The following is a 25081-nucleotide window of genomic DNA, read 5'->3' on the forward strand; positions in this document are numbered from 1 at the left end:
ACCAAGGAGCATATTGTAATGCACCAATTCATAGTATGTCTGTATAATCCGTATTGTGTAGATTCTACACGATGCAAGATAGAAAGGATTGAAATGGTTGAATGTCAAATTCCATTGACAAATATATACCGGTAAGTATACAAGGGTCTGATAATTAAAAAGCTATACATAAGAGATTATTAAATACTTATGAATGTTTCACATTTTTAGATCAAAGGTAAACAATGCCATCAATAATTATGATAAACATAAATGTGTTTGAAAAATTTACAAACAAGACAAAGATCCACTTTATAAGTTCTCTTTATAGCATATGACTGTACAATCACCATCAGCTGCACCCACATATCAACCAGGAAGTTGCAGAACTGTTGAATGTAGCTTCACTAAAGGACAACTTTCTTGATATAAATCAGACACATAAAGTGCAGTGTATAAACTTAACATTCACAGTGAACACACGGATGAAATAATAAAACTAGAAGTCTTAAGACTTATGTTTCATTACAGGAAGGCAAGATAAATGTTGATTGTTCGGTATATGTACAACATGTACAGCATTGCACACAAACTGAACACATTTGCAATGTGGAGAGAATATCGAATGTCTTTGTTATTACACAGTGACATTTAAGTGTTTTCAGTTTATACAGTTTAATTGTTTCTCATAAAGCTAAGCCTCATTTACATTTGATAACAATTTAGACAGAAATAACAGCAACACAAAAAGGCAGATGCATGTAAGTTTTTCAGAGCTTGTAACTTTGCATAAGAAAATTAAAACATATTTGTCAAAAGACTATTTGAATTAGTTTGCGTGCTTGACATTGCAAAAGCAAGATCTTGCATCCTCATTAAGCAGGCGGAAAGGGAATCAGCCTTAAAATATGTACAGGTCATTGCAATCTAGCTGCCTAAAACAGTTAAAAACAGTTTATAACTCAAGTAATAATCTAGATCTGTGTGAGTACAGTAAATTCCGAAGACAATAAAGTGCAAATCAATTGCAAGATAAGATATGAGACTCATCCTTATACCACTATAGCAGATGCAATGCAAAACAGACACGTTGTGCCACTTTGGAAGGGAAACATTCACATTATTGATTTAGGAAGAGAATGGCAGAATCACAGAGCACAAGAAGGAGATCCACAGACATTACCTGTAACAGGAAGAGAAGAGTTGCCGAGCCAGGTGGAAGTATACTGAAAGCGGACACATTTTAAGGCTTATCTGTGAACAATCATCCTCTCATGATGAGGATAGTGTTTCTAAGTATAGGCCTCTTGAATAGAAGCTAAAAGACATGACTAATTTACACATCAGTTTTGTTGACTAGAGCAAATCTTGTCAAAGTTTAATGTTGCATATTACATTGCCTCTGTGGTGATGAATGCCTGTGGTTAATGCTGTAGTATCTCTACTCTTTTCCCTCAATAATCTGCAGCTGCAGATAAGGCCACTAAATTTCAAAAGCCTCCTCTGCTTTGGTTGTTCTTTTAGAACAATGATTGTTCAATGATTTGTTACACTAATACCCAAAATGCCCACTTGCCAGCTAACTCTTGGCAGCAAAATGTGTTTCCTTGCTCCTCAGGCTGGTCCCTTAGGGGCTGTATGGTGGGGGCTTCTCATCAGGTGGGTAATAAGGAGGAGAATAACGAGGTGGGACCATATGTGGCCACATGTGACTGGCTCCAGTCTGGGAGTCATCAGACAAGCCCAAAGAGTCAGGGAACATGATGGCACCCTGTGAAGACACATTACATTTTTATAGCACACACTGTAAAAAGTGGTTTACTACAATTTATATTCAAATAAAGCTTTTTTCTACCTGAACTAACCCTTAAAATGTGTTTGGTTGCTGTACCCTAATGTAGTCAGACTGATTCAGACATGTTAAATAATATTTTTGATTTTTTCACTGTCAACAAACAAACTTATGGTGGGAATTATGACCAAATCTTATATATAAATTAGGGCTGTCAATCGATTAAAATTTGTAATCTAATTAATTACATGGTGTCCCAATTAATTAATCGCATTTTATCGCTGTGGCAGCGGGGGCGTGGTCAAGTGTCCATCCGGAGAGAGGGAGAGTGGTAAGGGCGCATGCACCTGAGCTAAATTATGCCTAACACCTGTTTCTGATTACAGTGAACACAGGGAAAGTGGCATAAAAGAGCCACATAGCCAGCAGACCAAGAGAGAGAGAGCTACCAGGAACACCCTGAGACTGTGGTTTTCTGTAAATAAACATTCTCACTTAAGTTGAAGGACCCTGTTGACTGGTGTCGTCCTTTGGGGAACCTTCACAATCGCATATACAAATATTTGCTGAGAAAGCCCCTCATATAACAATAATTAAATATATAAAGATTATACATATTTATATCAATATATAATTATACATAGTTATCTTTAAATATTAAAAATTATATATATATATATATATATATATATATATATATATATATATATATAAATATTCAGATAATTAAAATGCATTACATTCTTGTGGCAGAAGATTTAATCATTGATAAGACAATACAAAAAGCAGCTTTAGAATACAATGTATTGTTTACTACCATATTATTGAATATAAACCAATCATTGGCATACAGTTCACAGGAATCCCTTACACAAGTGAATTTGTCAATCAGTTCGAGATTTATTACGAGGGCTTGTTCAATTTACACCTTCGTCAGACAGATGCTTGTGTAGCATCTCGGGTGCTTTGCATCATAAATATAAAATGTTTAGGTCACTGTTTAAAGTTAAATGTAGTTTAATACTCAATCTTTAAACACATCTTGAGATGCCTTAGTTCGCATTTGCACTCCTTCAAGTATTTTGAATTCAAGAATGTAACGCATGTTTGTGTTGTTCTGCCTACTGAAGTGTTCTCTACACTGTATAAACTACGCGTTGCCCATACAGCTGAAATTTCACTTACTGCCCTCTTGAATAAACAGGTGGTACTACAAGCTTGCATTTCTCAGGAATCTTCCTTATTATGGTCCGGGGGAAGTGCGATTAATTGCGTTCATTTTTTTAACACGTTATTTTTGGTCAAAGTAATCGCACAGAATTAACGCGTTAAATCGACAGCCCTAATATAAATATAAGCAAAAGGAATCAGTGCAAAAACAGCTTCTCATTATATAAGCCTTTGCATTACCCCAAGTTACTTTATCATTGTCTCATGTAAATAACATAAAGCAGTCCTGACCTCTGATAGCTGCGCAAAGGTATCTCTCGCTGTATAGACGGTATAGCGACATCTTTATTATGTATAATTTGCCAGTGTGAATTATAAATACAAAATGTATCCAATAATGCCCATGTGAATCACTAACACAAATTAACTTTGTTAAAAGTCCATAGTGAATGCAAATTACCTGAAGGTCATAGGCAGTGTATGGAGGTAAGCAGGGGGCAGTGTTGTATAAAGAGTTGTTGGAGGTGGTGGGGCCAGGAGTCTCTGGAGGTGGAGGTACAGGAAGAGGTTCTGGCTGACAGGAATCTGGTGCAGCTGTAGGCACCTTAAAAAGACCCAATAAATGGCACAGGAATTATACAGAATTCCATATGTACAGAAATTAACATGCTGTATAATATCTATCTGTCCGTCCGTCCGTCTGTCTGTCTGTCTGTCTATCTACAGGGCAGGATGTAGACATGGGAAGGGGTGGGCAAAACGTGAGTCTTTCCCACCCAGTTTAACATTAGGCAAACACGGTTTTGAATAAAATATATGATTTTTTATGATTTGTGCAGTGGTGTAAATCAATATTGGATTGGATGCTGTTTGTTGTTAACTTTAAGTGTGGGCTGTAGACCGCCCCATCCAATCACAAAATAGCACCAGAAATTTTCCCATTTTTATCATTGGCCGAATTACAATTATGCATTCTACACTCAAGAGTTGGCTGCTGCAAATCAGAGTTTCAGAGATATTTTTGCAATGCATAGGTTTTGGTGCCCATTAAGAAGCCTGATGGTGCTTCTAGCAGTGACAGTGATGTGGCTGCTGTTAATGTACCACAGGCTCCTTTTTCCCCAGCTCCCACTCATCAAATATATCCCTCTCCACCCACCTCAGCTCCTCAAAATCATGCTACGGGTACTAGAGAAATCCTGGACCTGAAATCTAATGCATCAACCAAGACAATATTAGCTAGCTACCCCAAAAGTGCATTTGGCTCCATATCCCTGTGTTGTGAAGAATTTTGACTCCCTAGCATCCTTAAGTTTAAAGGTCGGTCTAGGGATGGCTTTAGGGGTAGGGACTAATGAGGTTAGGGTTAGGGTGGAGTTAGGGATAGGCTTTAGGGATAGGGGCCAATCAGTTAGTGGGGAGTATGAATCTGGCGTGCAGTCAGATTTAAGCAAAACACTGGTTATTTAACAGAGAATGCTCCATTCGTGACCATGCCTGGATATAGTGTTTTGCGGGACCCGTTGCTGAGATATGCTGTCTTTACCTCATGTCTTACATCTCTTTTATTTACGTCTTTTTACAGTGCTGTGATAGATTATTGTTTATTGTTTGTCATTGCGCTTAAAACTACTCTGTTTTTGCCAGCACAATAACGTTTGGTGACATGACATTAAAAATAAATACAAAATATCTATATATCATACAATCGATAATTTCAGTACATTTTCCTAAATTAATTTATATACCACAGTTAGTTCCGGTCCTCGAATCTGATTGGATGAGAGACGTTCCATGAGCACTGATGGTGTGACAACTGTGTGTATCACTCCGCTTGTGTTCGTGCTGTTCTAAACTAAAGTGTAAGCGTAGTGCATGTGTGTTAGGAGTTACTGTCTTTATTTTTGAAATTACATTTGTTAGCCAGCAGGTGGTGGCAAAAGATCATTTTCACGTGTAATATGAGCCAGTTGGTGATGTAAAGTGAATCCATTAGTCATTGTTTACATAGATCAGCGCTCTGTGAGTTTCCACATTGGATACATACTGTTTAAAATGCGGAGGACATCGCTGTTTCTATAGTGAATGACATTTGTGCACTGGCTACCCTGAAATAGAAAGGAATACCCCGCTTGGACGTCTATATTCCATTGAGAAAGCTGATCTTCAGAAAGCTGTAAGCATCTCTGCTTGGGTGTGGCAACAGGTGATCGTACACGCTCTCTCTCTCTCTCTCTCTCTCACACACTCACACACACATACAGACAAACACACACATCCATCCGTCTATCCTTGTTTATCCAATGACTTGTTAGAAACAGCACAAGCCAGGATACTATTTCTGAAGTGAACATTTTGAATTACTAACGGAGGATTGGACGCATCATTTGTTTTGAACCAGCAACGGCAGATTCTGATTGGTCATGTAATAAAGTATTTCCATGCACAAATGCGTTTTTATGACCGTACTCAGTTTTTCCTCATTTTTGACAATGAACTTGTTCATTGAACTGTTGTATATAAGCAATATCAAACAAGCAAGAGTGCTAGAGTGCTGTGAGACAGCGCTACAGGAAGAACAGCTGATCATCCCCGCAGTGGCAGACCACATGTAACAACACCTGCACAGGATCGGTACATCCGAATATCACACCTGCGGGTCAGGTACAGGATGGCAACAACAACTGCCCGAGTTACACTAGGAATTCACAATCCCTCCATCAGTGCTCAGACTGTCTGCAATAGGCTGCAAGGGGCTGGACTGAGGGCTTGTAGGCCTGTTGTAAGGCAGGTCCTTACCAGACATCACCAGCAACCACGTCACCCATGTGCACAAAAAGTGGCAAAAAGTGCTCTTCACTGATGAGTCATGGTTTTGTCTCACCAGTGGTGATGGTCAGACTTGTATTTATTGTCGAAGGAATGAGCGTTTCACCAAGGCCTGTCCTCTGGAGCAAGATCGATTTGGAGGGTCCATCAATGTCTGGGGCGGTGTGTCACAGCATCATCGGACTGAGCTTGTTGCCACTGCAGGCAATCTCAATGCTGTGCCTTAAAGGGAAGACATCCTCCTCCCTCATGTGTTACCCTTCCTGCCAGCTCATCCTGACATGACCCTCCAGCATGACAATGGCACCAGCCACACTGCTTATTCTGTGCATTATTTCCAGCAAGACAGGAATGTCAGTGTTCTGCCATGGCAAGAGAAAAACCCGGATCTCAATCCCATTGAGCATGTCTGAGACCTGTTGGATCAGAGGTTGAAGGCTAAGGCCATTCCCCCCAGAAATGTCTGGGAACTTGCAAGTGCCTTGGTGGAAGATTGGGGTAACATCTCACAGCAAAAACTGGCAAATCTGGTGCAGTGCATGAGGAGGAGATGCACTGCAGTACTTAATGCAGCTATTGGCCACACCAGATACTGACTGTTACTTCTGATTCTGACCCCCCCCCCCCATGTCTGTGAAACTTGTTCAGTTTCTGTCTTAGTTGTTGAATCTTTTTATGTTCACACAAATATTAACACATGTTAAGTTTGTTGAAAATAAAGTTGAAAGTGAGAGGATGTTTCTTTTTTGCTGAGTTTATTTCATTCCACTGCATCCTTGTCATTCTTGATACTATTTCTCTCTACTTCATCCTTGCATTCGTGGGGATTTGTATGTGTTATTGTCGTTAATTGTGCAATTGTAATTACTCTGAGTGTACTGCTGTAATTTCTTAGTAATGGAGGTAGTATACCAAGAGTAACATTGTCAGGGGCAACTTCAATCGAATTTCTATATTTTAATATGGAGAATAAGTATATATTATGTGTATAATGGGCCTCGTGATCTTCACAATTACGACAACAGCTCCCTTTTGCAGGCATTTGTAAACCGAACCCAAGCGCACACAGTCAGAAAGTCTTTCAATAAAAGAAAAGAAATGAAAATGCAAAAACCAAAACAAAAGGCCCAGACTGATGCCAACAGGGCAGCAAACCAAAACTCCCATGAGAGGGCAAAAACGGAAAAGAAAAACCAACAAATAAACAAACATGAAAACGATGGAAATAGAATCTAATACAAATAAAAAAATTACTGATGGTAAAAATGAATGACTAGGACAGGGAAAAAACCACAAGAAAGAAACCAGCAAAAGACAAGAGACACATTGGCTACGTTAACACCGCAGCTGAATGTGGTCCAAATAAGATTTTTTCACTCACATGTGACACAGATCTTTTAATTGGATAACCATGTCGACAGCCACAAATGCTTTAATTATAGCATTTTCAAATATGATTTGGGCCACTTTCATATGTGGAAATGAATCAGAAACAGCCAAGTCAGATCTAATTGAACATTCATCACTTCATGCGTGCTTGATTTACCGCATGTTATGCTTGCTAAGGTTTAAATTTATAAGATTTATCATATCTTCTCTAGTTAATGGTAAATGGTCTGCACTTATATAGCACTTTTTTTAACCTTAGAGGTTACTAAAGCGCTTTACACTAAGTCCCAATCACCCATTCACACACACACTCATACACCAATGGCGGAAGAGCTGCCATGCAAGGCGCTAGCCTGCCACTGGGAGCAACTTTGGGTTCAGTGTCTTGCCCAAGTAAACTTCAGCATGTGGAGTGGTGTGGGCCAGGAATCAAACCACCAACCCTGCGATTAGAAGCTGACCCGCTCTACCACCTGAGCCACAGCCATTTTTCCTTTGTAAGAAAAAAAAATGATAGGTTCAACAGTTGGGTTCAGCGGTTCCTTTGAATATCACACAGTAAAAACATTTGCATGAAAAGATACAGAGATTTAGCCTATGTAACAAGGCTCTTTGCTCATGTCACTTGAGCAGAAAACAGATTCTTTATTTCTCAAACTCTAGCAAAACTTGAATGCAAGCAAGTCAATGTGATTACATTGATCTGATATGATTACAGAAAACAACTCTTACCTTACAAATATATTATGCAGTCTTTCCTACTGTTCTTCAATTTTATAATGTATAAAAATGACTTTGACTTTGATGCAAATGCCTTAATATAAATTACTTTATCTATCTGATCTTCCATCACTTGCAGATATTTTGTTAGTTCCCTATCTGTCACTCACTTGACATTGTATCGATGTAGTGACACAAGGGGTCACTCTTGGGAGCCAGAGACATCTCTGATCTTTGATAAAAGGCCAATGGAATAGGCGAGTGGTATTTGCATGCCACTCCCCCAAACATATGGGTATAAAAGAGCTGGCATGCAAACCGCTCATTCAGATTTTCTCTTTCACTTTCTCTTTTTTTCGATGTTCACTGAGCTGAATTCCCATGGCTTTCCATTCACCTCTGCTTCATCTGATGCCGTATTTCAGCGGCTTCTCCCCCCTCTGCACTGGTGCACTGCAGAGATCACCCCTGGGTGCTTCGGCAGAACCCTAAAAGAGTGTATTCTAAACGAGCATAATCCTGAAAGAGTATATTCTAAACGAGTGATACACGCTGAAATGTCTTTTTAAAGACGCGTCTTTCCATTTGTGTGTAATTCCTGGTTGCGGTCATTATCTCTCGACTTCTGATGGCCACGATCACTGTCTTTCTTGTCTTGGCGCTGCCCACGCGGAGACATCATTCGTGGATGGGTCATGTTCTTACTGTGAGAACATGACCATGGCAACGTTGCGGTCACGGGTTGCCTTCGTAAGATAGCAAGCCACCCCAGCGGCTCCCCGCCTCGGTCCTTCTACCTACGGCTATGAGGCCTGCACGGCTAGCACTGGGGGCGATTTGGGGATCTCAATGGGACCACCTCCACCGGGCATTCCCTCACGGACCTCCCATTCCTCAGTGCACTCGTTTACCCCTATCAGGCTTCCGGATGAGACCGCCGGCTTGTCTCAGGGCGAGTTCAACCTCTTGTTCTGGGCCTGCGAAGGTGATGAGCTCTCGAGCGCAGCATCGGAGAGTGGGCTTGTCCAGTCGGTCACATATCCAGTGTGCACGGCTGTCATTATGACCACTGTCCACCATTCCATTTTTGCAGGTCCGGCGCTCCAGCCACGCCAAGATTTGTTCATGCCGGTAGACTTGAAGGATGTATACTTCCATGTCTCGATTCTACCTCAGCACAGACCCTTCCTGTGGTTTGCTTTCGAGGGACGGGTGTCCCAGTACAAAGTCCTCCATTTCGGCCTGTCCCTGTCCCCTCGCGTCTTCACGAAGATCGAAAGATCGGAAGTGGGCATTCGCATCCTCAACTATCTCGGTGACTGGCTAATTCTAGCTCACTCTCGGGATGTGTTGTGTGCACACAGGGACCTGAGGTCAGGTTGAGACTCTAGTTCCGAGATGGGCATGGCGCCTTGGGAAACATCGCATACATCAACACAGGTAGACCTGTTCGCTTCCCCAGAATCCTCCCACTGCCCGCTTTGGTTTACCCTGACCGAGGCACCCCTCGGTATAGACACGGTGACTCACAGCTGGCCCTCTGGACTATGCAAATTCCCCCAGTGAGCCTACTTGCAAAGACCCTGTGCAAGGTCAGGGAGGATGAGGAGCAGATCGTCATAGTAGCACCCTACTGGCTCACCCAGATTTGGTCATCTGGCACCCGCGACCAGACCTCTGGAAACTCCATGTCTGGCCCCTGGACAGGACACAGAACAACTATATGGCCTACCACCCGCCATGGTACACAAGATCACTCAGGCTAGGGCTCCCTCTACAAGGCACCTGTATGCCTTGATGTGGCGTCTGTTCGCTAAGTGGTGTCATTCCCAACGCGAAGACCCCCAGAGATGTGCAGTCGGTTTGGTGCTTTCCTTCCTGCAGGAGAGGTTGGTGGGGTGGATATCCCCCTCCAACTTGAAGGTGAATGTAGCCGCACACCACAACTCAGTGGATGGTAAGTCCTTAGGGAAGCACAACCTGATAATCAGGTTCCTGAGAGGCGCCAGGAGGTTGAATCCCTCCAGACCATGCCTCATTCCCTTATGGGACCTCTCTGTAGTCCTCCAGGGTCTACAGGGAGCCCCCTTTGAGCCCTTGGAGTCAGCTGAGCATAAGGCACTCTCTTTAAAGACTGCCCTCCTGACTGTGCTCACTTCCATCAAGAAGGTAGGAGATCTGCAAACATTCTCTGGAGTTCGGCCCAGGGTACTCTCACATGATCTTGAGACCCCGACCGGTCTATGTGCCCAAGGTTTCCATGACCCCATTTAGGGATCAGGTGGTGAACCTGTAAGCGTTGCCCCAGGAGGAGGCAGACCCAGCCTGACCCACCAGTGTCCAGTGCGCACTTTACGCATCTATTTGGAATGCACGCAGAGCTGTAGAGTCTCTCAGCAGCTCTTTGTCTGCTTTGGTGGACAGCAGAAAGGAAGCGCTGTCTCCAAGCAGAGTATCGCCCACTGGGTCATTGACGCCAGAGCGATGGCATATCACGCCACCACATGCCTCCTGGGCCTTGACCAGTGGCACCTCTCTAACAGACATTTGCAGAGCAGCAGGCTGGGCTACACCCAACACCTTTGCGAGGTTCTTCAATCTCTGGGTTGAGCCGGTGTCGTCCCGTATCTTGGCAGGAACTAACAGGTAAGACAGAGACAGTTGGCTGGGTATATCGCAATCGCATAGCGCCTTTCACCTCCCCTGGATGCGGAGAAACTCACCACCGGCTCAGTACATGTGCTGACTAAGCCCTGTACTTGGGGTAGGTGCTCCGCATGTGTTGGTTCCCCATAGGTGACCACATGTGACAATCTTCCCTGTTGGTAAACTGTGTCTTCCTTGGGCAGAGGCCCCTCTGCCCCAGTCACCATGTTTGTAGAAACTCCTCCCCATTGGGTAGAACCTGCCATGGGACTTCTCTACATGTCATCCTTCCGACAAAGCTCCCTGGGCGGGGTGTGGTCTCCACGGTGTCTTCCCCTTGGGAGTGAACAATTTTAATATGTTCATTCATTGTACATTTTAATAATGTCTGGGTTTGGCATATGTATGCTCTGGGAGTGTATTATGCATGCAGGTCAGTTAAAGAGCATCAGCTGTCCAGACCAGTGTCTTATATGGGCTACATTTAAAGTGCTGTGTGAACAACCTTACCAAAAGAAAAAGAAAATCTGACTTGAGCAGGAAATCAGATTTGGGCCACATTCAGTTATGGTGTCAACTTTGCCAAGGTCAAGTGAAGTAAAGTCAAGTGGTTTTTATTGTCATTCAAATGTAGTTGACGCGACGGTACAATAAATTACTAAAAATTAACAGGACAATAGGCACAGTGAGAGTCCAGTACACAGTAGTGCAAAAAGATGACAGTTTCTAAAAATGCCAAATGTAAACATAACATACTATGAGATGAGTGTTCTATGCACATAGCAGTTATTGAGGTAGCAGCCAGGTATAAAGTGACAATAATTAAAGTGCAACTCAGGACACGTGTGTCGTGTGTGTGTGTGTGTGTGTGTGTGTGTGTGTGTGTGTGTGTGTGTGTGTCAGTCCAATCTCAGTGTATTGAGGAGTCTGATGGCTTGAGGGAAGAAGCTGTTACACAGTCTGGCCGTGAGGGCCCGAATGCTTCAGTACCTCTTGCTAGATGGCAGGAGGGTTAAAAGTTTGTGTGAGGGGTGTGTGGGGTCATCCACAATGCTGGTTGCTTTGCGGATGCAGTGTTATAAAGGAGACTATAAAGGGGGATAAATCAGGAGGCAAACAAGCAGGGCATGTGAGGGAATTTAACAGATAACAAGGCAATCGAGGGGTGGAGTAAAGACAGGAGACAGAGCACATGAAGAAAAACCAAAACAAAGACACGTGACAGGATCCCGACATTAAATGATACTCAACAAGAGTGTTGGAAACCTGACACTACCCCTTCTCCATGGGATGACTTCCAGACATCCCCACCTGACCACAAATAAACAAAAACAGAAGGGAGGAGGAAAGTCCAATTACCTGAAAACAGCAACAAAACAGTCCAGGCGGGGCTGACGGAGTAGGAAGAAAGGTGACATACCAGGAGGGGACCGGCATAACAGGAATGCAGGGAACAGACCAAGGGAGGGTGGGAGAGGAAAACAAAGAGGGCAGTTCCGAACCAGGGAGGGAGCAAGGTGCAGTGGCTGGGGGCGCGACTCCAGGAAGGGAGCAAGGTCAGGAGGATTTGGAGAGTGGACGAGGTCAGGCAGCCTCAGAGCGGGAAGAAAGTCAGCAACTCCAGAGCAGGAGGGAAGATGGCGGGCACCTACAGGAGGGCTGCAGCAATCCTCCATTTTGGCTAAGCTTGGCTAGTGGTCAACCCAAGGGAAGGTGGGGCACAGACAAAGAGGAGGTGTTTTCCATTGTGGATGTCCTTCCCCTGAGCAGGGCCTCCATCTCTCTAAGCCGGCAGGTGTGGTTCAACACTCACCAAATGGCCCATAAAAAGTTCCCCCCATCTCCTCCGAGCTGAAAGGTTAGTCAAGTCCTGCAAGGAACAGGTGTTTAAGCACAGTTTTGCCTAAGCACAGCTCCTGGTCCACATTAAGGAGAGAGTCGGCATACTTAAATATGTGCTGGCCAACCTGAGGGCAGCCCAAACATTCTGTGTAAGGAACTGTGCTTCAGGGAAATCAGTTCCTGCCAGACAGAAGCTGGGTGGAGGAACAGACCCATAGGAAAAAAGGTCTGCTGGGTTCAAAATTGGCTGGTTTCTTCTGTCAGGTTTTTGTGTATAGAACTCAAGCACAGACATTCAGAAACTCTTAAGTCTTTTAATGAAAGAAAGAAAATCTACAAAAAATACACAAACCACAACTCAGATGAAAGGGCAAAAACAGAAAAGAAAAACTGGCAAACAAAACAACAAAAACAAAACAGAAAGGACTGGAACTAGAATCTAATAAAAATTATAAAACAGTTCAAAAAGACAAAAAAAAAAAAAAACAGACCAACAGGAAACATGACTTGTTTTTATATAAAATGTCTCGGTTGTTACTGCATTTCTAGATGCAGACTTGATGTTACTTAGAATCCCAGCCCACACTCCCTCCTCCCAGACCAAGTTTAGATCTTTCTCCTATAATCTCTTAAGAGAAGTTGAAGTTCCATTCCCCCAGACTATGAATTAGCATCGAGTAATACAATGATGCCTCATTACCTTTTCCAAAAGCAGTAATCACCACTCCCAGTATCTTCCTCTTTAGGGGTTGTAAACTACTCCCAAAAACAGTACAGAGCAGGTGGTGCAGTTGCAAACACTTGCAGAACTGAGACCTGGGAATCACAAAAAGCTGGACCAAATTTTGAAAGGATCACAACACTCCACTGTCATATAGGTCAGTGAGTGTAGTCACCCCCTCACAATCCAATCTGATGGGTTCAGCCATATGTATGGGCTGAAATATGTGCCACCAGAAACTGAATTTGAACCATTTATATTTGAATTTGAATGGCTAAACTTGAATAATTGCATTGAAAAACTGAATTTGAATCACATAATTTGAAATTGTATTGTTTAATTAAAATTGAATTTATTCAAAAACTGAATCTGAATTGTATCATTTGAAATTGAATTTATTCGTTTGGAACTGAAGTCCAATAAAATTTGATCCTCACTGAAAATTAAACTCTCTATATATCTTCACATTCACTTCTCACAATTCAGATTCAGTTCTCAAATTCAATTTCAAGTTACTGAGACAGACATCCGGGTAGTTGGAGGATGAAGGAAGAGCAATGGAGCGCAGATCGATAGATAGCGTTTATTGGCGCACAGGACTCCTCTTGGGCCAATCAGCACCAATGTTTTGGAGCACAGTACGTTACCCGCCATGAAACTATGGAATTACGATTGTGTCAATAATAATGAATGTACCTTTATAAAACTGAACGTAACTTTATAAAACTGAACGTAACTTTTTCAGAAACTATCAAAAATATTCCATTACAAAAGAAGAAAAACACAATTAAAATGAAAAAAAATGAACTCAGTCGCACGAATTTAACAGGCTCTTCAAATATGCTTAATTTTTTGTTAATGTTTTTCAAAGATTCGTTTTCGCAAATCGTGGATTCTGAATACATTGCCACAGATTTCGCTTATGCTTCGCAGTTTTTCGTTTGCTGTTTTGAGACAAACCTCTCGTGGGGGTAGGCTTAACAGTGATCTACTCTGATTGGATAGTGAGTTTTTGACGGACAGGTGCTCTCTGACCCGGATGTACAGAGGTCACTCAGTGGCGCGCATATTGGAAAGCTCTCGCGGTGATTTGTAGTTATGCAATACGTCGTGATTTGTTGTATTACTTACTAACAATATGTAAATAATATTTGACCTATAATGATATAATTTAATATTATATGAGACCTTCGATCGTCTAATAATCGTCTTCGATCAGTCTGTAAAGATGAGCTCTCAGGAGAGACACGGAGCGGCATCATCTTCCTCCTCCTCTTGTCCTTCAAGGCAGCTTGAAGTAAGTTCGTGTTACTGAAGTAACCAATAACATCGATAAAAGTTTTATTCGTGTAACGTTACAGTGTGCAACAGTTCTGGCTTTATTTTGCAAATTTATTGTTGTATTGTAAATGCATGCTAAATAAAATTTTGCTGTTTTGTCATTGTCATGACTGCAAAACTGAAACCTGGCCATATCTTGGTCCACTGTTTGACTCTGCCCCGACTGCTGAACGGACTGCTGAACGGACTGCTGCTGACCCTGCCTTGTGCTGGTATTCCCGAGCGACTGGTTAAGAATTTCAAGGTTGTTATGTACAGCTGCAGATGCAGCATCTGCACCAAGATTTCTGCCTTGCTGTAGAATAAAGACCAGTTTGATATCTGCACTGTCTACATTGACACGTCCTTGAATATAATAACTGTGCAAAAGAGCAAACAATCAAACTACATAACATCATGACATGACATCAGTGCATTGCAAACTTGTGAATGACAATAAAAAATTATTAAAAAATATATAAAAATATGATATTTTATATGTGTTTATCAAAACATTGTGAATAAATATAATAAAATATATGCAATATTCCACCACTGTGTTGAAATTTAGAGTGTTTTCTGTAAAATTAGACAATTTCTATCCATTTACTCCAATGTATGAGGGCAGGACGCTCTTTTAAATTCAGATATGCCTAATTCTCTAAAAAATTCAAAATATCCTGCAGAGCTGAAGTGGTTAAACAATAAATTTGCAAAATAAAGCCAGAACTGTTGCACACTGTAACGTTACATGAATAAAGCTTTTATCGATGTTATTGGTTACTTCAGTAACACGAACTTACTTCAAGCTGCCTTGAAGGACAAGAGGAGGAGGAAGATGATGCCGCTCCGTGTCTCTCCTGAGAGCTCATCTTTACAGACTGATCGAAGACGATTATTAGACGATCGAAGGTCTCATATAATATTAAATTATATCATTATAGGTCAAATATTATTTACATATTGTTAGTAAGTAATACAACAAAGCACGACGTATTGCATAACTACAAATCACCGCGAGAGCTTTCCAATATGCGCGCCACTGAGTGACCTCTGTACATCCGGGTCAGAGAGCACCTGTCCGTCAAAAGCTCACTATCCAATCAGAGTAGATCACTGTTAAGCCCACCCCCATGAGAGGTTTGTCTCAAAACAGCAAACGAAAAACTGCGAAGCATAAGCGAAATCTGTGGCAATGTATTCAGAATCCACGATTTGCGAAAACGAATCTTTGAAAAACATTAACAAAAAATTAAGCATATTTGAAGAGCCTGTTAAATTCGTGCGACTGAGTTCATTTTTTTTCATTTTAATTGTGTTTTTCTTCTTTTGTAATGGAATATTTTTGATAGTTTCTGAAAAAGTTACGCTCAGTTTTATAAAGTTACGCTCAGTTTTATAAAGTTACATTCATTATTATTGACACAATCGTAATTCCATAGTTTCATGGCGGGTAACGTACTGTGCTCCAAAACATTGGTGCTGATTGGCCCAAGAGGAGTCCTGTGCGCCAATGAACGCTATCTATCGATCTACGCTCCATTGCTCTTCCTTCATCCTCCAACTACCCGGATGTCTGTCTCAGTAACTTGAAATTGAATTTGAGAACTGAATCTGAATTGTGAGAAGTGAATGTGAAGATATATAGAGAGTTTAATTTTCAGTGAGGATCAAATTTTATTGGACTTCAGTTCCAAACGAATAAATTCAATTTCAAATGATACAATTCAGATTCAGTTTTTGAATAAATTCAATTTTAATTAAACAATACAATTTCAAATTATGTGATTCAAATTCAGTTTTTCAATGCAATTATTCAAGTTTAGCCATTCAAATTCAAATATAAATGGTTCAAATTCAGTTTCTGGTGGCACATATTTCAGCCCATACATATGCTCGAGGCAACATTTAAATAAATGTCCAAATTAAACTCTCTGGACACTTTTGTCCACACTGAGTGCAAATGCGTGACAAAGGGGTGTGACTTAACTTCTCTGATTAGTATTATAGAAAGGCTTTGCAATAGCGAAATATGGGTAAGAACTTCAAGTTCAATACAAAACCAGGGAGGGGCTCTCTCAGGTGGAAGCAACCAATGAGCCACATGTCTGAGACCTAATGCATAATAATAAAACAAAATCTTAAAAAGCCTAGCCCACCTTTGTCAATCGGCTTATGTAATTTATTGAAATGTAATCTGGGACGTTTACCATTCCAAATGAAGGATGCTCTGCTATCAAACTCTTTGAAATGAGAGAGGGGGACATCTACAGGGAGAGACTGTAGCAGGTAGATAAGTTTGGAATACAATTCATTTGAATAACATTAACCTTCCCAATCATAGATCAATTTAATGAAGCCCACCTGTACACATCGTGTCGTAGGCATAGTGACTTGCCTTAATCCGGGTGGCAGAGGATGAATCTCAGTTGCCTCCACGTCTGACACCATCAATCCACGCATCTTATCATGTGGCTTGTTGAGCAGAGACATAGTGCACATGGAGGCTTCATGCTACTCTCCGCGGCATCCATGCACAACTCACCCCGTGCCCCACCGAGAGCAAGAACCACATATTATAGCAACCATGAGGAGGTTACTCCATGTGACTCTACCCTCCCTAGCAACCAGGCCAATTTGGTTGCTTAGGAGACCTGGTTGGAGTCACTTAGCACTCCCTGGATTCGAACTCATGACTCCAGGGGTGGCAGTCAACATCTTTACTCGCTAGTTATCTAATCCCCCAACGATTATTGTCCTCTTATGATAAGGCAAACTGTAATAATTTCATCTGTAATTAGGGCTGGATTGTTAATCTGGCATACCGGGCATTTCCCCGGTGGACCGATGCACTTTGGGGCCGATCAGGGGCGGACTGGACTAAGCTGAAACAAGCCACCGTGTTATGCAGAACGGGACACAAAACGGTGACGCAATATGCCAAAGGGGGCAGCGATATGCCCTAAAAAGTTACCCCCCAACAACTTTTGGGCCAGTTTCTATTTAGAATCCCAGGCCGATTTCTCTTCCCAGTCCAACCCTGTCTGTAATAAGTCAGTCAGTCTAATTACAACCTTTAGAAGGTGAAAATAATATTATGTTTTTTTTTTTCTAAAATAATTTATTACTGTACTCATCAGGCATACTGTAATAATCTTATCTGTAGTAAGTCAGTAAACCTCAATAGCAGTGATTTTCAGGATAGAACATGCAAGTCTATTGCAGTGTATGGAGTTTTCAGACAGTCCCTTAAACACCATAACCGAATATCCAAGGAATATCGAACTAACAACCAACTTTACCTCACTCATTCATTCTGCCTGTGCTACAGTGTGTGATAAATAGGATAAACGGTACAACTATGCATTACAAACCATGGTGTTCATGAAAAGAATAATGAATGGTAATAATATGATCACATGGATTGCCAGCCTGCAATATAAATAAGTATAAATTAGCATTTTGTATCGCTAAAATGGCTGGAGGTGGCTTATAACGAAAAAGGTCCACATTCAGCGTTGATCATAGCAGCGCCCTAATAATGCTGAAAAATAAGGTGGATACCTTATTAAGACCAAAACCAAAAGAAAGACAGGTGACAGGAACCGACAATAAATAAAAACTCAGCAAGAGTATTGGGAACCTGACAACTTTCACAGAACTATTATACTGTAGGCTTATGTAGTGTGTATAGTTATAGAAAAAAAATTAATCTGTATCTTCTAGGCATATTCTCTCCAGACATGAAGAAAAGAAATGGTAATCTGAGTAGCCCATTTCCCAAATACCCACCTATATAACATCTCCCAGCACACCCTAACAAAGCTGGCCAGAGCAGGGCTTGTCTGTCTGTCTGTCTGTCTGTCTGTCTGTCTGTCTACATTATACATCATACAAAAGTGTTTGCTGTGCATTTCAAACTTACCATGTCCTTGAAGCCCCCCAGCACTGCTGCTGTGATGATGCCCAGAAACAGAGCAACAATGTTGAGGATAGTAGCAGACCACAGCAGGTGGTAAAGGTGCACAACATCCTGGCAGCTCCGCACCTCTGTGTACTCATGGTACCCACCTCGCAGCTCCACCCGACTACATTGTTTAAGAGAGTGTAAAGAAAAGAGTTATTGCAAAAGATTAATAAAAGGAAACAGAAACACATTGGTGACAGGCAGAGCAACCAAAAAATGTTAAGCATGACATGAGAAAAAGAGATTCATGCAATAAACAAAAACATCTGCATACTAGTGCACATCACTCTTAAGAAGAGCATGAAATGGATAAATAAACTCTGCAAAAGAAACGTCCTCTCACTTTCAACTGATTTTATTTTCAGCAAACTTAACGTGTAAATATTTGTGTAAACATAAAAAGATTCAACAACTAAGACATAAACTGAATAAGTTTCACAGATATTTGAGTAACAGAAATGGAATAATGTGTCTCTGAACAAAGGGGGGCTGGTGGCATTGTCATGATGGAGGATGAGCCTGCAGGAAGGGTACCACATGAGGGTGGAGGATGTCTTTCCTGTAACGCACGGCATTGAGATTGCCTGCAATGACAACAAGCTCAGTCCGATGATGTTGTGACACACCGCCCCAGACCATGAGTCTGACCATCATCTCTGGTGAGACAAAACCGCGACTCGTCAGTGAAGAGCACTTTTTGTCAGTCCTGTCTGGTCCAGTAAAGGTGGGTTTGTGCCCATAGGTGACGTTGTTCCCTGTGATGTCTGGCAAGGACCAGCCTTACAACAGGCCTACAAGCCCTCAGTCCAGCCTCTCTCAGACTATTGCAGACAGTCTGAGCACTGATGGAGGGATTGTGCGTTCCTTGTGTAACTCGGGCAGTTGTTGTTCCCATCCTGTACCTGACCCACAGGTGTGATAATCGGATGTACCAATCCTATGCAGGTGTTTTTACACATGGTCTGCCACTGCGAGGACGATCAACTGTCCTTCCTGTCTCCCTGTAGCGCTGTCTTAGGCGTCTCACAGTATTGACATTGCAATTTATTGCCCTGACCACATCTGCAGTCCTCATGCTTCAATGCAGCATGCATAAGGCACATTCACACAGATGAGCAGGGACCCTGGGCATCTTTCTTTTGGTGTTTTTCAGAGTCAGCAGAAAGGTCTCTTTAGTGTCCTAAGTTTTTATAACTGTGACCTTAATTGCCTACCATCTGTAAGCTGTTAGTGTCTTACCAACCATTCCATAGGTGCATGTTAATTGATTATGGTTCATTAAACAAGCATGGAATACATTGTTTAAACCCTTTACAATAAAGATCTGTAAAGTTATTTGAATTTTTACAAAATTATCTTTAAAATACAGACGTTTCTTTTTTGCTGAGTTTATATCCAATCCGCTTTGTTAAACGCACTGTCTACTGTTCTTATCTCTTAAATTAAATTGTTGAAGCCTCTTTCCTCACCTCTGAAAGAGGAACCAGAGAATGGAAAATAAAATGTCCTCTCATTTCATCAGTTATATAACTGTACGTTAGGTACAGTAACTGTACACAGCCACACTCAGTAGTTTAACAACAACAAATAATGGGCTGTGAATGACCATGAGGGACTAAAAGTGGAAAAACCTACTTCCAAATCATGGAGGATTTCCTAAATTTTTTCAAAACATCTTTATTCTGAAGTCCCATAAGAGGATGCTCTCTGAAACATAAATAAACACAAATGTTCTTTCGAACAGAGCTGAATTTTTTGGGGGGGGGAAAGAACACACCATACAAGCAAATATAAACCATAACTTAAACAAGGTAAAACAAAGATAGCAGTATTTTCAGATCTGCCCTTTTTGCAGAAGATATTAGAGGGAGCAATCCAAAAGGGACTTGTTCAAATACACATACTTGCCACAGTTGTAAAGGTCACAGCAGTAGCAGGTGTTGCTCTTCACACGCAGGTTACAGGAGACCCGAGATGCAGTTTGACAGTGGACCTGTGGGACAGATGTGCATTCAGAAAGATCTCAATATAGAGTACATGCAGGGTATTTCTTTCCTTTAAATTCAAAGGAAATGGGTTACTTTAGGTTAAAGAGCGTACTTCAAGCTATCGACCGACTCACATCTAAATCAAATGAGGTTCCACTGGAATAATATTCACATCGGCCAGCATATAGAGGTCTGAGGTCCTTTGAAACAAAAAATATAGAGCTTCAACAGCAATGAATATCTTTGAACATGCACTGATACATGGTACGGAAGAACTTACTATATGTCTTGCAGCAAAGACTCCGTCCACAATAGCACAACAGAAGGCAGCCACCACACCAAAGCTGATGAAGACAATGGAGGCCACCAGCTGTAAGCAAAACAGCAATGTCAACTGCTCAACAGGCTGCACAGGACTACCTATGCACCTGCTCTGATAGCTCAATACATGTGTACTCACACTTGGGGCATTATGCCTATATACAATTTCCTGACTAATGTCTACATTCACAGATTGAACTTGTCTTATTGTGTCTAACATGTAGACGTGTTTGTCATGGGACTTAGTGTGGTCTGGTCAGATCTTTTCAGGGAGTGCTTTCCCTGCCTTTTCACCACCTCTCGTAGGATTTAGATACATGTTGCTCCATTCTGTCTGCAATCCAAAGCACTTTGCAGCTAAGAGGCCTTGGTGTTATGCATTGTACACACTCAAAAATTTATAATTAATAAATAAATCAATAAATAGGTAAATATTGCTTCTCAATCAGAAGGCTGCAGCCTAGTTAGGTTGGATGTCTCGGCTGCCATGTCATTAAGCACTTTCGAAGGCCAACTCAATGGTTCGGATATTTGGAAGGCAGCCTCGTTTCGCAGCCTTTGTTCAGATTATTTATTGTTCAGACTTACTATACTGCCTCATTCATAGCACTGATGTTAAGGAGGAGCCTAGCCTGCAGCCTCAGAAGGACTGGTTTAGGAAGGACTCAGCCTTACTAGGGTTCTGCCTTTCATTTGAGAAGCACCCATGGTCACTATGCTATCATCAATAAAGCAATTGCTCAATGGATAAAGCAATATGTCGAATATTTAATATGTCTTTGTCCTCAAACTAGGCTCAAGCTTCACTCTTCACCTTGACAGTAACCCCAAGTCTCACAAGTCTCCTTCTTTATAGTCATCTTGCACAAAGACACATAAAATGACACTTAATTTTAACATTTACTCTCCCTGTTGAGTCCCATGAAAAGCATGCTGGGAACTAGAAATCCTCAGCACTGTTTCAGTGAACCAAACAAAGAATATTCATGTTGTCCTAATGCAAATGTATTAAATTTACTCAGTTAATATAAGTTCCCTTGGTTTCATAAATTTTTTAAATAATATACACATGGGAGGATTGAGTAAAACTAACGATAGTGAAAGTTTTTTTTTGAGTGCATACAAAAACAACCAAACAATTTTGTTTTGCTGTCCATATTTTATAAATGTCAATTTCATTTTTCATTCTTTAATAAATAAATAAATATGTTAAAATGTTGAACTCTTTCCGAAATACTCAAAAGTCCACTAGTGAAAATACTTTTTAATTAAAACAATTATTTTGCATTTTTCTAAATTAATACAAAAAACATTATTACAAATTATATGATCAGAATAGAAATTTTTGTAAAAACCTTACTTGAAAAAGTTATTGAATTTTTGAATATCTTAGTATTTGGTCTCTGTTTGCTTTAATGATAGCATGCTCAAGTTGGCATGGACTCCACAATACTGTGAAAAACCTGATATTCTGTGTTATCCCAGCATAATTTCAGAATGTTCCAAAGAAGGAAATCTGACCGTTTGTAAAAGTTAACATGGTCATTGTCACAAATAAGCCTACAATTGATCAGTGACCTTTAAATAATGCAGAATCTTAAATATTTTCATATCATAATAAATTCATATCTTTTCCATGGTTAAACTGTTCAAAATCCTTAAACATTCTGTTTATTTCCAGATTTAAATTATTTGAGATTTTCATTGTGGTCGCAGACTTTTGTCCCACTGTGTTTATATACTAATCCAAGGGTGGAATGTGTATCCTGGATTTGACCATCAATAAGTGTCCCTGTGCGTCTATGATCTTGCCAGCAATGCTGTCCTCATGCATTCTTTATTTGGATTGTGGCACCTCCTATTCCCTCTGCACAGCAATGACTTTTGAACATTCCTGCCTGGACATCCACCCCGCTCCCCTTACACTGAGCTATTTCTGGTTGCATCTCACCACAAGCCCTGCACCATGCCCTGCTATCTGAAATAAAACCTGTGAGCTATTTCTGCCAATATGACACCACTAAAAACAAGTAGCTCATTCTGAAAATGTGTTTGTTAGTACCCTCAAAAGAAAATCTGATTTTGTTTTATTAAAAAAGTTAATTGGACAATGGAATGCAAAAGTACAGAAACTGAAATGAGCAGTGTAACGAAAGACTCCTTACCATCTGCCTCTTATTCTCTATCAAATGGGCGCCAATGATTCCGAGAAAGGACCCGAAGCCAAGCTGAAAATGTCACAGGGTGAAACATGTCACTATAGTTGCGCAAAAAGGCAAACATATCACAAAGGTCTAAGAAACTCAATTAAGATTCCACCTAAAAGCTGCTCTTTCCCACTAAGTCATTTGTTTTCCACTAACAGTAGTATTGTTTATTTTATGGTGTGTTGTCAAGGGTCAAGTTAAGAGCTGTAAATAAAAACTCACCATGTCACTGACTATCATATAGAATTTCAAAACAGCCAATCCCTAAAGAATACCAGTGAACACCTGTTACAAAATGTTCTTGATTGGTTGTCACTTAAGCTTGCATGCTTCTCTTGGAGTGCAAACAGTACAAGATTTGCTCTTGAATAACGAATGGAATGAGCTTCCTCAAATCTGACGCACAGTTATGAGATAACAGCGATCCATTACCACTGTGGTCAGAGTAAATGGGAAAAAATAAACAGCCTTTTTCTCCTCTCAATACTCTTCCCAAACCCATTTATAGACTGACACAATGGTTTGCATTCTGTTCTAAGTGTGGCAATGAACAAAACTGGCATACTTACAATGACTCCTGGATAGTAGCCACCAACGGTGATGTTTTGCGTCCTAGTAGTAGCGGCCAGCCCAAAGACCAGGATAAGTATAGATACAATAAGGAGCATCACTGTTACAATGATGGACTTTCTTTTCCTCCTTTTAAATGACCCTGTGAAAGAAAATTAAGTAGGAAGATGCCACACAACAAGGTGTTTCCTTTGCCAACAAATTAATATTCACTCTTTCATTTTAATCACACTAAAATACATTAATTTTGGGAAAAAGCAAACCTAAAAGTGCTATTTAACGATGTAAACAGATTGCATGTTCATAGCAAAGGCACAGCCACAACCCAGTAACCCAGATAAATGTAGGTGATGTAATATGACGTTGTATTTTTCTACAACTAAACAAAACACCATTTTTCAACCAAGACAGACCGCATACAAATAATATTCCACATAAGGTTGATTGATAGTGTATATGTTCATATAAGTAACCAATCAATGTTACATTGGCATTTGTTGGGTACATGCAGTAATGTAGGTTACGGGACATTTATTTCTCTTTCCTGCCTGCCTATTGTAATAATTACGAAAAATAACCTTGTTTATCAAATAGGAGTATTGCTGTCAAACGTAAATTCAAGTACAAATGCTGCTCTTAGCGATCGTGGGCGCAGTGAATGCCATTGACCTTGTACTTACCCATCGCGTCTGAAGTAGGTGTACCGCTGCCTTGCGCATTCAGCCCCGCTGGCATTTTAATGTGAGGACATGCAGCATTAGCCGCAGTTATGATTTCAATTCAAAAACAAAGAACCAAGTCGATGATACAAAGATGCCTTTCCTCAGAGTTAGTGAATGTAAACTCTTGGCTTGCCGTGTCATTCTCTGCGACCATGCGTCCGACGTATTTTCGTGGTTCTCTCATCAGCATCCGTGTTCGTAAATCCGCTGCCCTCATCCCTTCTCCCAAAAGGAAAGCCGCTGCGCCGCACGGAGCGCCATAGTGCGCATGCGCACGGCAGTACCGCTCACTGTCGTCTCCTGTGGGTCAGCAGCAATATGTTTGTTTGAAAACTCTTTACAAATAGGCCTACTTACCAGTCGCTGCATTGCACACAGGAAAGCTCTTTGCAATAATTGTACAAGTACTGATACTCTCCTAAAGAGAGACTTTTGAACTCTTGATCTCTTACGATCAATAGGCCTATACACCAGCACTGCACTTTATTAATCGCACACTGGACTGTCATAAATTATATTTTCTCGTAACACACTGGGCAACTGACTATAAACCGAAAGCCTGAATGTCAATCAATACAACACTATACAACCTACTGTATATTTCTATATATTATTTTTATTGTATCATACTGTGTATTCTATATTGTGTGTATTGTATAGGCCTATATTGTATATTAATATTTGTACGTTGTGTGAAATCATGTGTATTAGTTTGGTAAATTGTGTTGTGTAAATCAGATTTTTATTGTAGATTAGTATATGTCTCATCACTGTTATGACTGCTTTGTTGCTCGGAACTGCAGCAAGACTTTCACCCACTTTTGCACTTGTGTACAGGGTTGGAAGGGTTACTTTTGTATGTATTCCACTACAGATTACAGAATACATGCTGTAAAAC

General features: G+C 41.0%; 1 protein-coding gene across 2 annotated transcripts; it reads right to left on the reverse strand.

Annotated features, from left to right (window-relative positions):
- Positions 1 to 291: 291 nt before the first annotated feature.
- LOC127617047 (transmembrane protein 255A-like) lies at positions 292 to 24404 on the reverse strand. 2 transcript variants are annotated; one of them, XM_052088919.1, is made up of 10 exons: positions 24142 to 24404; positions 23461 to 23603; positions 22850 to 22912; positions 20644 to 20733; positions 20498 to 20563; positions 20280 to 20368; positions 20011 to 20082; positions 18334 to 18496; positions 3402 to 3545; positions 292 to 1750 (listed from the first exon to the last, which is right to left on the reverse strand). In XM_052088919.1, the coding sequence occupies exons 1-10, from the start codon at positions 24194 to 24196 to the stop codon at positions 1607 to 1609; spliced, it is 1029 nt and encodes a 342-aa protein (XP_051944879.1). In that variant the 5' UTR covers positions 24197 to 24404; the 3' UTR covers positions 292 to 1606. The 2 variants fall into 2 exon arrangements, with proteins under 2 accessions (XP_051944879.1, XP_051944880.1); XM_052088920.1 differs by lacking the exon at positions 20011 to 20082.
- Positions 24405 to 25081: the final 677 nt, after the last annotated feature.

This window comes from Xyrauchen texanus, chromosome 23 (genome assembly GCF_025860055.1).
Source record: "Xyrauchen texanus isolate HMW12.3.18 chromosome 23, RBS_HiC_50CHRs, whole genome shotgun sequence".
NCBI lineage: Eukaryota > Metazoa > Chordata > Actinopteri > Cypriniformes > Catostomidae > Xyrauchen > Xyrauchen texanus.

Coding starts and splice junctions, on each gene's coding strand:
- LOC127617047 (XM_052088919.1), bottom strand. CDS start 24,196: ATGCCAGCGGGGCTGAATGCGCAAGGCAGCGGTACACCTACTTCAGAC. Junction 22,913..23,460: donor GCTACTATCCAGGAGTCATT/GTAAGTATGCCA, acceptor TGACATTTTCAG/CTTGGCTTCGGGTCCTTTCT. Junction 20,734..22,849: donor TAGAGAATAAGAGGCAGATG/GTAAGGAGTCTT, acceptor TTTTGCTTACAG/CTGGTGGCCTCCATTGTCTT.